Source organism: Macaca fascicularis, chromosome 19 (genome assembly GCF_037993035.2).
Source record: "Macaca fascicularis isolate 582-1 chromosome 19, T2T-MFA8v1.1".
Taxonomy (NCBI): domain Eukaryota; kingdom Metazoa; phylum Chordata; class Mammalia; order Primates; family Cercopithecidae; genus Macaca; species Macaca fascicularis.
The window spans coordinates 7,003,978-7,017,100 of NC_088393.1; the positions used below are offsets into that span (position 1 = coordinate 7,003,978).

Below are 13,123 nucleotides of genomic sequence, written 5' to 3' on the forward strand. Positions count from 1 at the left end.
GCTGTATGTTTCTGCCCTACACCCCGTCCCACAGGCACGCTGCCAACACTCCCGTGGCGGGAGCCACGCCTTCACCTTCCCTACGGAGACCCTGTGTCACCCCACGCACCCCGGGGCACTGAGCAGGCTTCTCTGCCGTCAGCCGCCTGGGACTCCACCCTTGCTAGGAAAGGAGCAGCGGCCAGCAGGTGCACGGCGGCCCCAGAGCCTGTCCAGACGATCACGCACCTGGCCTCCCGGCACAGAAGCCAGCAGCAGCCAGACCCTGAAGGCCCTGGGGAGGGGCTCTGGGAGCAGTGAGAGTACCAGGGAGGACGGGGGGTCACGCTTCACAGCTCCCCCAAAGACATGCGGGAGGGGCAGGCTGGGCAGAGGCCTCTCAAAACCACCTGAGTGTCCAGGGACAGACTCCTCCCTGCAAAGAACCACAGGGCAGGCAGAGCAGCTGGCCATCTTCTTGCAAAGCCACAGCCCACGCTGAGTGTCAAAGGCTCAGGAACAGTACCAGTGGCTGTGAGGCCTCGGCCTGGCTCTTCCACTCGGGGCGGTGGGAGTGTCCCCAGAATCCCCCCAGCTGGCCTGGGCCATGCAGGGCTATCGGGGGGGTGTCCTCTTGGAAGCTGGGCTGTGGAATGGGGCTGTGCTCCACAGCAGGCTACTCTCCAGGGAGGGAGGTGTGAGACACTGAATGCCACATGCCACCTGGCCTCTTCAAACAGGGGACACACGCCCAGCTGGGCCGCAGGAGTTCAGCCGGGGTCACAGCCACCAAGGGCAGAGTGAGAGCAAACTCCAAAGGCACACCAGAGGCCCCTAACACAGTTCCCACTGTGCGCCCCTGGCCTGGGGTCAGCCGAGCCGCCACTGCCACCAGGGCCTGCCCGGCTAGGAGAAGCCTTACCACCCAGGCACACAGGCACCCGACACCACAGGTTCTGAAAATAGGCGCTAAATTTTTTTTTTTTTTTTTTTGAGATGGAGTCTCCCTCTGTCACCCAGGCTGGAGTGCAGTGGTGCGAGCTCGGCTCACTGCAAGCTCCGCCTTCTGGGTTCACGCCATTCTCCTGCCTCAGCCTCCCGAGTAGCTGGGATTACAGGCACCCGCCACCACGCCTGGCTAATTGTTTGGATTTTTAGTAGAGACGGGGTTTCGCCGTGTTAGCCAGGATGGTCTCCATCTCCTGACCTCGTGATTCGAATTAGGCACTAAATTTTCAGCATAACATGAGCACTCTCCAGGGTAAGAAGCCATGAAAATCACGTTCGCAAGGTTGTCTGTGAACCTCCACGGGAAGCAGCAACCAGGCCGAGTACCTGACATCACATGGGTGACACCCAGCTCCCTGCAGCTGATGCCAGGCAAGGCCATGAGAGGGTCCTGCCCCCTCTACGAGGCTGTGGTTCCTGCCTGCCACGCCACTCTTGAGTGAGGGCTGTGAAGGAGGGACAAACCCCAGGACTGAGTCCCCCAAAGCTGCCACAGCTGCACTCACCAGCAGTCCCCCAGCCTGGGGATTCTGATGGGCAAGGCCCCAAAAGGCCCACCTATCCCATCTCTCTGGGCTCAGGGAGCCCTGCTGAGGCCCCTCTGCTCGCAGCGCATGGCCTGGCCACTCACTCCCCAGGCAGAGCCAGTGACCGACGGAGGGCGCTCAGCCGGGGAAGAGGCCGGCTCACAGGCCTGTGCCGTCCAGGGCTCCACGGTGGGGTTGGCGGCTCATTCACCAGGCTAGGGTTTGGGGCAGAGGGCTTTCTTAAAACGCCCTCAGCAGACAAGTGCCTTGGCAGGACCCTGTGCCGCCCGATTCTTCCCCACAGATGCCGCCTACATCTCTCCACCCGGTGGCTGGAGAAGTCTCCAGGGACAGAGAGGGTGGAGCCGGAGGACCCTGCCCACAGGCCTCCTGAGCCTAGTGGATCAACTCACCAGCTGGGAGCTCCAAGGGTCTCAAAGACACTCCGGCAAGAGAAACCACGAGCAGCCCCAGCCCCGCCAGCCCCAGGGAGGGCACCTCTCCAACCGGGACGGCCTTTCTACACAGGGCTTTAGGTGGCTTGAAGTGACCCGTGCAGAAGAAATCCTGTTGTGGTGGCTGAGAGGGATGCTGCCAAGATCCCCAGCAAGAGCTTTCCTTCGTTGAGCCTCCACAAGGCTCAGGCAGAGACAGGCCAGGAGGCCGAGCGCGGAGACCCCAGGGTTCCGTTTCCTACTCAGACACTCTGGCAAGTCTGACGATTTCTAAGACCTGCTGGCCTTGGGGAAAGAGCCAGAAAGACCTGCCTGGGTGCTGCAGTTCTTCTCCCGTGCAGCTGACGGTGAGTCTGTGAGGCAGCTGGAGAGCCCTGCCTGTCCCACCTGGGATGGCCGGGTCCACACGCAGGGCCCAGCAGACAAGTGAGGCAAGGAGAACGGAGAGGACCAGTGGAGAGACGTGTGGGTGGCGGGCACCGGGGAGCTGCCCCGAGGGCCCGTGCAGCTCGGCCTCCAGGAACGGCTGCGCTGAGTGGGCGGCTATGGAGGACTGGGGCGTGCTCAGGGGTTAAAGGAACACTGTGATGCCATCCAAGGGCTTTCTAGCTTGTCTTTTGAACTGCCGCTCAGGGACGGTTTAGAGAGAGAGGCCTCAGAAAGGCCGAGTGCCACCCACCTGACCGACTGGGATGAGATGACACCATAAAAAGTTTCTTCCACACTGGAATTCAGCTGGCGCCCACCTGGCTTCCCCTGCCCTTCCCCCACGAACCTCTGCGGTGAGCCATAGCCCGAGATGCAAAGCCTGGCATAGCCAAGGGCAGGAGTAGCCCCAGCTGCCCTCAGGAGGGTTGAGGAGGTGGGCAGCTGCAGCCTAGACAGACACTCTACCCAGCGGCCGCCCCAGCAGCCGTCAGCGAAGCTCTCAGGGCTTCAGGCCGAGCAGTCCTGGGACCCTGCCATCACTTGGCAGAACAGGAGAGGACCAGGCAGGGTCTCTGGCCTCAAGATGAACAGGACAAAGAGCCCACGATCACGGGCTTATTCCTGAAATCCTAGGGAAGTGGCAGTGCGCAGCGAGGGGTGTGCAGAGAGCTCAAAGAGGAAGACGCCAAGGGAGCGAGTTCAGGTACGGAAGGCCCAGCCCAGTGGAGGGAGGGCGCCGGGAGGGGCCAGACCTACCACAGCTGGGCCCGGCGCTCCCATGCGACTGGGCCTTCCGCCTCACTAACCTTGGAGCCGTGGGATGGTTTGGTCTTCTTGGGGTCAGAGAAGGCAGAGAGTGGAATTGTGGGTAACATGGGGTAGTCGGGACTGGGCCTGGACACCGTGTCTGCTCCTTCGGGCATTACCATCACCTAGTGACAGAGAAGAGACAGTCATTATCGATGGGCAGGGGGCAGGGGCCACGCGGGCCGGGCTGAAGGTGGTGGGGCTTCCCTCTGCAGGAGGGAGAAGGGAGAGCCTCAGCGCTTTCCCGAAAGAGTCCCAGGCGCTTCCCCGCTGGGGACTGGGTGCTGAGCACACAGATGAAGCAGGCATGGGTGGGGAGCGAAGAAAAGCCCAGGGTCCCAGGATGGCTGGGCCCAGATGGGGCCACGCGGCCTTCCGGGAACAGCGGACCGGAGGGCTGGCCCAAGAAGACTTGCGGAGCACACTGAGAATCATGAGAAGGCAGCGTGGCCAAAGCCTGACCTGCATGCTAAGGTTTAGGGGGAACAGCTAAGAAGTGTGAGAGGCCAGCCAGACGCCCGCAACAGGCAGGGAGCAACTTCCCGGGGTGCACACGGGTGCAACTCCAGTGGGTCCCACATGCCCAGGGGAATGAGCCGTCCTTGGTGTGCGGTGACTGCAGCTGACCCGAACAGGGCAAGAGCACCCAGGCTGAGGCTGAGACCAAGGCAGACGACCTGTGCCTACCAAGGGGGCTCTCTGCAAAGCAGGCCCGAACGAGCCAGCGAGCCCGCAGCACAGGGCACCTGCTCCTGTGCTCCGTCAGAGGCTACGGATGACGAAAGTTCTGGGGTCCTTCCAGGAGGGCTCCCAGGAAACACCTGCTGTGCAGGGGGAAGCTCAGAGCAAGGTCTTGAAATACCAACACTGCAAGTTTAGGAACACCACCACCACAGAGAAAAGCCTCCCAGATGGCCGCAAGAGAGAACAAAAGGAGAAAACACACTTCAAAAAAAAAAAGTATTGAAGTTGGTAGAAGAAGCACCGCTAACAGCCTTGAGCACCTGCGGTTCCCAGCAAGCCAAGCCTTTCATCTGAAGATGCTGACGTCATGCGGCCATGGGGACACAGGCTGAAAAGAGGGCCCCCAGGGTCCCCACTCAGAGCTGCTTCTCAGAGCCTGTCTGACCGTGATAGCTCAGCACCGACAGCATGTGTGCCCCAGCCGTCCCTGAAAACATGCCACGGGAGGCCCTCCGCGCTCTGGGGCACGCACACCTCACAGGCTCACGGAGGAGCCACAGAAGTCCGCCATGCACAGACGGGCTTGCCAGGAGGCTGAGCCCCATTCCCGCTCAGGCCCAATCCTTTGACTCTCATGGTAATCTACCTTCTTTCCCCTCAAAACAATGCCCTAGACTGACTGTTTCAGGATCACGCAGTGTCTCGCTCTAGCACAGACCCTTGAGAAAAAGGAACTGGGAACTGAACGCACAGATGACTCCCACCTCCTACAAGGCACTGCCAGGAGGACCAGGCTCCCCAATGGAAACAAGGACCCTCAGCCACGGGGGCAGAGATAAGACATGGTCCTAAGGGGCACAAGGCTGGACCGGCGGAAAGTCCTACCCGCTCTCCCTTGAATTACCGATCTCCAAGTGACCCCAGCAAGAGGAGCAGAGAAAGCAGCGCTCGCTGACACAGAAAGCAGCCCCTCCTCCCGGGTCTCCCAGCACCGACAGCTCCGCGGCGGGGGCTGTGGTCACCTGCTGCTAGACGGCCACTGCCTGGTCCTGGGCAGCCCCAAGAGGAGCCCCCGCCACTGAGACCTCTGGCTGCTGCTAAGGCTGAGAGCCCCACTCAGCCATCAGCCCAGGGCAAGCCCCGGAGGCCTGGAAAGTTCCTGCCCAGCCAGCCAGCTCCCCGGGCAGCCCACCCTCAGAGGGCAGAGCGCCCAGCGCCTGGGGCAGAGACCCCCCACGGCGCCTGCTGCAGCCTGCGTGCCTCTCTGTGGAGCCAGCGCTTCCCTCCTCCTGACAGGCCCTTCCTCCCAACCTCGCCCCACGCCTCCTCCCCGCCCCTGGCTTTTATGTGTTGAGGCGATGGCCTCAGAGCCTTCATCGCTGCGGAGGAAAGGAAGCCGCCTCCCACAGGGAGCGAGGTCCTGGCTGCAGCCCAGAGAGGCCCAGGGAACGCCACTTCCCAAAGCCACGCCGCCACGGAACCTCCGGGGACGCCCAAAAACCCTACTGCAAACGCGGTGAAAACACCTGGCCATGAAAGAAGGTGGAAAAGCGGAGCCAGGAGGGCGCTGGGACCCAGCCCCCACACCCTCGGGCCACCCAGCACTCAGCCACGCCGTCCACAGAGACCCACGCTGTCCACATAGATCCACGCCATCCACACAGACCCACGCCGGCACCACCCTCCCCAGATCAGAACCACAAGCGGGGCTCTACGAGGATAGCAGCAGGATGCACTCAAGCTTCTACATGGACAGACGCCTCCTTCCTCTTAGGAAAACGACGGCCACCAAGGATCTGACTGTGCTCCAGGAGGAGGAAGGGGGACTCCCTAGCCCAACACCCACAGCCATGGTGCCCCCAATTCACCCAGGAGGCGACCCACTCCACCCGCATACTCAACACGTCACATGTGCCACATACACACCCATGACACATTCACACACTCCCAACACACGTCACACCATATATGCGTGACACACCACACCCACGTCCCACAAGTGACACGACATACATGCCATGCACACACCATACATGACACATCAGACAGCATATGTACACACCACACAACACACATATATACATGCCACACACACCACATGCCCCACGTGTGACACCACACACCACTCACCCCATACATGCTACACGTGCCACACACTGTACACGACACACCCCACACATGTACAACCACACCCCACACGTGCATGCCACACCCCACACATGTACTACACCCCACACATGTACAACCCCACCCCACACATGTACAACCCCACCCCACACGTACAACCCCACCCCACACATATACAACCACACCCCACACATGTACATACCACACCCCACACATGTACATACCACACCCCAGACATGTACAACCACACCCCACACATGTACATACCACACCCCACACATGTGCATACCACACCCCACACATGTACATACCACACCCCACACATGTACATACCACACCCCACACATGTACATACCACACCCCACACATGTACAACCCCACCCCACATGTACATACCACACCCCACACATGTGCATACCACACCCCACATACGTACATACCACACCCTACCCCACACATGTGCATACCACACCCATGTACATACCACACCCCACACATGTGCATACCACACCCCACATGTACATACCATACCACACACATGTACATATCACACCCCACACATGTACATACCACACCCCACACATGTGCATACCACACCCCACACATGTGCATACCACACCCCACATGTATATACCATACCCCACACATGTACCACACCCCACACATGTACCACACCCCACACATGTACAACCACACCCCACACATGTACACCCCCTCACATGTATGTACCACACCCCACACATGTACAACCACACTCCACACATGTGCATACCACACCCCACACATGTGCAACCACACCCCACACATGTACAAGCGCATCCCACACATGTGCAACCACACCCCACACATGTACACACCACACCTCACACATGTACATACCACACCCCACACATGTACAAGCCCATCCCACACATGTGCAACCACACCCCACACGTGCATACCACACCCATGTACAACCACACCCCACACATGTACATATCACACCCCACACATGTACAACCACACCCCACATGTACACACAACACATACCCCACACCACACACAGCACTCACACCACACACAACACACGTACATACCACAAACACCACACATACATACACATGACACACCACACACCGCACACGACACACAACACGCCACCCCAGCCCACTCCATCACAGGCTCAGGCCGGCACCCAGGCAAAGGGTCTGTGGCCTTGGGCCCTGAAGGTGGCATTGCTGTCTTGTGACCAGGCCTCAGCCTGCACATCCCTCCCTCCATGCACCCCCCTCCATAACTGCCACCAGCACCTGTGCCCACCCTGTTGCCAAGAGCCCTCGTGGGGAGCTCTGCCCCCACATAGGGTCCGGAGGGCTCAACTCCAGCCACCGCATGGGGGTCCCGGCCACATGACTCCTGGAGAGCCCTGGCCCCAGAGCTGGCACTGTCGTCTGGCCTCCCGAAGTCAGAGGTGATGGCGATGCGTACGGCGGGGGCCCTGTGCGGAGGCCCTGCCCGGCTAGTTACAAGCCAGCTCCAGGCCCAGCCACGCGGTCAGACCGGCCTCGCGCCCATCCCTTCCCGGCACTTCCTGCAGGAGGGTGTTAATTACCCGCGGCTACCCAGAAGCACAGGGTGACCAGCAACGAGTCACCTGCAGCAACCACGCCCTGGCACAGGTTGCGGAGCTCCCAGGTCCCCTCCAGCTCTGTCGGGCGCTGCCGTGTGACCTGTGCCTCGGGTCTCGGCCCCCAGCACCAACACCTCTGGCTGGGCACAGGAGGCTGCAGCGGAGCGGCCTCGGCGGGGCGGCCCCTCGGCGGGCAGGGGCGGGGCACACTCACCCCGCCGGCCCGCAGGAGCTTGTACCGGAACTCCGTGGTGGGGTTGTTGAAGGTGAGCTTCTCGCAGCGCAGGTGGTTCACGGGCGGGTTGCCTTCCAGGTTCAGGAACAGGTCGTAGGTGAAGCAGACCTTCCTCGGCTCCTCCTGGAACAGAGAAAACAAGAAAGTCCACATCAGAGGGCGGTCATGGGGCAGGGACAGAGCTCCCCACTGGCCCTGGTTCTCCTCTCTCCCTCACCAGACCTCCGCTCCCCTCCCTCCGATTTGCGCCCACTTCTCTCTCGGGGCGCCTCCTGCCCTGCCGTTATTCAAAATCGAACAACTTACTAAGTGCAGCTAACTGGGTCTTGTAGGCCCCACGGCAGAAACAAAGCTCATTCATAGCCATGCTCTCGGACGGTTACGGGAAACACGTACCCCCTTCAACCCTTGCAGCACCACTAACGGACAGGGAAACCGAGGCACAAAGGCACCAACTAACGCATGGCAGCGCTGAGACCTGCCCCAGGCCTCTGGGGCCCACGATCTCACCACCTCCACTCCCTGCTTCCTTTGCAGGGGGAGCCAAGCCCAACAGACGCGGGACGCAGGATGCAGACTCAAACGACAGAGCAGCGCCCAGAGGGGGCAAAAGTACAAGGTCACGATCCAGTTTCCAGGAGGCTCTGTCCACTTTGGGGGCCGCCCCGCACCCTCACCACCCCAGAAGACAGGGACGCTCTGGCATGGGGCAGCGCTGATGAATCTTCCACGTGAGGGTGAGAGGAGCTCATGTGACGGCCTGGAAAAGGGCTGTGAGTGAGAGGCTGTGATGAGCACAGAAAGGCCGGGAGGGCTCAGGGCAGGCAGGCTTGTGGGAAGGAGCCGTCTGCCCGGGCTCCCGTGGAGGCCCAGCAGCATGTGCAGGGGCTGCGTTTCTGTGAACCTGGAAATTTTGAAGCAAGACAATTTCATCTGCTTTTCCTTAAGAACCTCGCCCCATCCCAAATGATGTAAGCCACAGGTCCCAGTAAACAGAGATGTGCTCCTGGGAGCAGGCACGTCAGGCTGGTAAGAAAATGGAGTGGACGGGGAGTGTGGGAGAACGGCACCGTGACAAGCCCGAATGTCACATGGAGGAAGGGAAGTTTTCATAGAAACAACGTGTACGGGTCGGGCGCGGTGGCTCACGCCTGTAATCCAGAACTCTGGGAGGTTGAGGCAGATTGATCACTTGAGGTCAGGAGTTTGAGACCAGCCTGGGCTACATGGCAAAACCCTGTCTCCAATAAAAATGCAAAAATTAGCCGGGCATGGTGGTAGGAGCCTGTAATCCCAGCTACTTGGGAGACTGAGGCAGGAGAATCACTTGGATCCGGTAGGCAGAGGCTGCAGTGAGCCAAGATTGCACCACTGCACTCCAGCCTGGGCGACAGAGAAAGACTGTCTGAAAAACAAACAAACAAACAAACGTGCAGGCTCACGTTCTCACATTATGGGCAGCTGGTGCTTGATAAGGGTGACGAGACCACTCAGTGGGGACTGAGGAGTCTCTTCAACCAATGGTGCTGGGACAACTGGATACCCACCCATGGGAGAATGGAGGTGGCCCTACTTCACCCACACACAGGAAACAACTCAAAATGGATCAGAGACCTGGACAGAAGCACTAACGCCACACGGCTCTCAAGAAAATACAGGTGTCCATCACGACATTGCATTAGACAATTGTTTCTTACAATATGACACCAAAAGCACAGGCAACTAAAGAAAAATAGATCACGTGAACTTCGGAAACACTTCAGAATTTTGGCCCAGGCATCATGGTTTATGCCTGTAATCCTAGCACTTTGGGAGGCTGAGGCAAATGCAGAGACACGGGTGAGTGGGTACCGGGGGCGGGTGGGAGGTGCAGGAGTGGCTCTAACAGGCAAAGGGTTTCTTTTGGAGGTGATGAAAATATGCTGGAATTTAAAATTTGTGATGATTGCACAACACTGTGAATATACTAAAACCACTAAATCTGCACAGTTTAAAAGGCTGAATTTTATGATAGGTGAATTACAACGCACTTTGTTAAAATGCAGTTCACCGGCATAAAAATAACTAAGAGTATGGGCGTCCCGTGAAGGCTTCTGAGTTGGGGAACACTCTCAGAAGCTCGAGACGTCACACTGGCTCAGTCAGCAGTGGGGACGCAGGGCAGAGCTCCGGGCCCGGGGTCCTCTGCACCCTCTTTATTCTCAGCCCTTTCCCCAGCAACCTAAGCTCGCAGGTGCATGACCACATCCTCAGTCCTGGCAAGAAGGGACAGACCGAGGGGCTTAAGGTGCTGCAGCAGGCCATCTCTCCCCAGCCTGCCTGCAGTGCCAGACGGTTTGCACAGGCGGCACCAGACTCTGCAAGCTCTGGGGACAGGTGCCTCCTGGGAGTCGGGGACTAGCTAGCAACACAGGTGGCAGAGGCAGCTCCTGCGGCCGCCCACGAGTCCCAGGTGCACCTGCATGGGAAGGAGCCTCCAGAACCACAAGTCCAGTCAGGGCGGACAAGTGAATAGGTTCCCAACCCAAGGCCAGCCGGCGTGGCCGACAGTGACCTTGTGTGGGGAAAGCCCCGATCTCAGAAGAGTGGGTCTCTGTCCCAGCCCCAGGCGGGGAGGCGTGACCCGTCTGGGCCAGGCTAGGACTCCCTCCCCTTGTCCGAGGGGACGTGTGACTTAGGCTTGGGTAAGGAGACGGAAGGGAGGGCAGCCTAGGGAGAGCTTTCCTTCCCAAGCCATAAACAAAACTGCGGGGACAAAGTTTCTCACCACCTCTTTGTCCTGCCAAAACTCGAGGGTGGTGCCTGCGGGGGCGGCTTCCTCCACAGGACTATGTGGAGGGATGCCAGGCCCTGGCACCTCCTGCCTTCATGTCCTGTAAGAAGACCAGCCCTTACAAGAAGCCCCACTACACACTTGGTCTGAGCAACTGGACGTATCCCTAACCGACACGCCCCCTCCAAGTCCACACTTCTCCTACGCTGCTCTCCCTAAGGACTCAAATGTGGCCGCGTGCCCCTCCTCTGTGCCCCTTGCCTTTACAGAGACACTTGTCCCAGGGGGTGTGGGTCCCTGCCAAACTGGGAACCTGGGACTATGAGGACTCCTCTCCTGTCTTCCCCCGAGGGGCGCAGCTGGTCCAGCTCCAAGTGAGCCACGGGAGTGAGACGCTAGGGCAGACTGGAGGGGGGATGGTGCAGCACCAGGGGTGGGAGGGGCTGGGAAGGCTCCCTGGGGGTTGTGGTGGGGTTGAAGGATGGCCAGGAGCCGGTCAGCTCAAGAAGGCTAAGAGGTGGATGGGTGCCCAGGCTGGACCGCCAGGAGCATGCACAGCCTCACACAGGAAACAGGGGCACGGGCTGCAGTGTCCTCGCGGGACCCCCGGGCTCCAGCGCGGCTGCGGTGGGGAGAGGTGGTGGTGCTGCCCCTGAGGAGGGGAGCCCTGTCCGGAGGTGGACGAAGGTTTCAGCTCAGGAACAACGGTCACATCCAGGTCTCAGGAAGCCACACCCTCCGGCCTACGGCGCAAAGGGCAGACGCAAGCCGGCACTTCTGGGCGCAGGGCTGGCTGGAACCTGGCAGATAAAGGGGAACGGGGTAGGGGAGGAGAGCTCTTGTCCTGCCTTTCCTACAGAAGCAACACCACTAGGTGAACCCGGAGAAGGCAAGCAGCTAACCCGCACAGACTGTCCCAGCCCACCCACGAAGGACCATGAGAGCGTCCTACCATCTTGCCATCCACTCGGCCGGCGGCAGAGACGTGGGCAGCCACACAGAAAGACCAAGCCTCCAGATTCAGGCCCCCGAGACAGGGACACGCGAGTCAGAGGGTGACCCTGAGTGCCACTGCATGGCCAAAAGCAGCAAAACCCAGATGGTACCAAGCTTTGCGGGACACATGGTCCTGACTCTTCACCAAATAAATCGCAAAGCCAAAAAAGACTTCGTGAATGAGAAGGGGGCGGGAGAATCTACAAACAACGAATCGCAGCGTGTGGATTTCATCAACATCCTGATTCAAACAAACAAACACAAAAAACAGGACTTTAAACACTGGCATATTGAGAGACTAAGGGATTATAATCATCAATTAATATCACCAAGTAATATGGTAACATACGAGATGACTAATTCATGGGTGTGGTCCTGGTAGCACTGTCTTGTTAGAGGCCTCTTTTGAAATATTTACACATGAAATGAGGACATCTGGGATTTGCCCCAGAATGACTGAGAGGGCAGCGCAGGCTGGCACAGGCTTGGCTGTGCAGGGACCACCTTTGGGTGGGTGGCAGCTACGAGAGTTTGTTGCATCTGCCTCTGTAAATGCTTCAAACTTTCCCTGGTAACTTCTGAGTGGACGCCGGGAGCAAGGCTGTGCAGAGGGTGAACATGCCTGGGGAAGCATCCTCGTGCAGAAAGCCTAGGGCCTGAGGGACACCAGTGGGAGCCTGGCCGCGGTCCTGCCTCCTAGGCCTCAGGTTCTTCACAGGCAGCTTGGGGGGGTCTGCCGCAGTGCCACAGCCACAGCCCGCAGCACCCTATCGTCCACAGGAGCCGTCAGCGCCCCCACAGAGCAGCCTGGGTTAACAAGGGAACCTGGGGAGGTGCAGCCAGACGGTACCAAAGCACTGGGATGCCCCAGGGACACTCCCCAGCTCTGCCCACTGCCTGGAATGGGGCACCCTGGGGCTCAGAACCGGGTCCTCGCCTCTCCACCCACGCTCCTGGCCACGGCTGTGCACCCCAGCTGTGCACCCCTGCTGCACAGCGAGTCCAGCCACTTCTCCCGAGCTCCTCGGCCGGCCCCTGTCTCCTGGACCACCTGCCTCCTAACCGTCACCCGCTTCTACCACAGCCCCCTTTCAGGCCACAGTATCTCCATGTGCCCAGCCCACCAACGGCCTCGATGAGCCTGGAGGAGGCGCCACATCCTCGGTGTAGCCAGAGCGACATGCTGCCTTCTTCCAAGCCTCCTCCACCCAGCTCACCCCTTCCTGACCCCTGCCTGCCCCTACCCCGGCCTGCTGCTGTCCCCAAGCACAGAGCACAGCTCACTCTCTGCCAGCTCTCCTCGCAGTCCGAAGCACGTCTGTCTTCTGTCCCAGCACCCTACTGACCCATGAACACCACACACCATGGGACCGTCCTGTTTTGTTCCTGATGGGCCTGGTGCTGGGCTAGCACTGTGTCTGCTGAACGTCCCTGGATACTCATGTATCCACCAAAAATGCCACAGGCGCCTACCACAAGATCCCGGCAGGGATC

At 59.6% G+C, this 13,123-nt stretch overlaps 1 protein-coding gene across 6 annotated transcripts in view; it reads right to left on the minus strand.

Moving 5' to 3' along the window:
* MLLT1 (MLLT1 super elongation complex subunit) overlaps positions 1 to 13,123 on the minus strand; it is a 76,521-nt gene that overhangs the window by 13,346 nt on the left and 50,052 nt on the right. For 3 of the 6 annotated variants that reach the window (XM_045380924.3, XM_045380923.3, XM_065536117.2), the window contains exons 4-5: positions 7,840 to 7,983; positions 3,205 to 3,330 (exon numbers count right to left, since the gene is read on the minus strand). In XM_045380924.3, coding sequence (XP_045236859.1) covers positions 3,205 to 3,330; positions 7,840 to 7,983 — 270 coding nt within the window. The remainder of the gene's footprint in view (positions 1 to 3,204; positions 3,331 to 7,839; positions 7,984 to 13,123) is intronic. The other 3 variants (XM_074025561.1, XM_045380925.3, XM_074025562.1) reach the window with 1 other exon arrangement.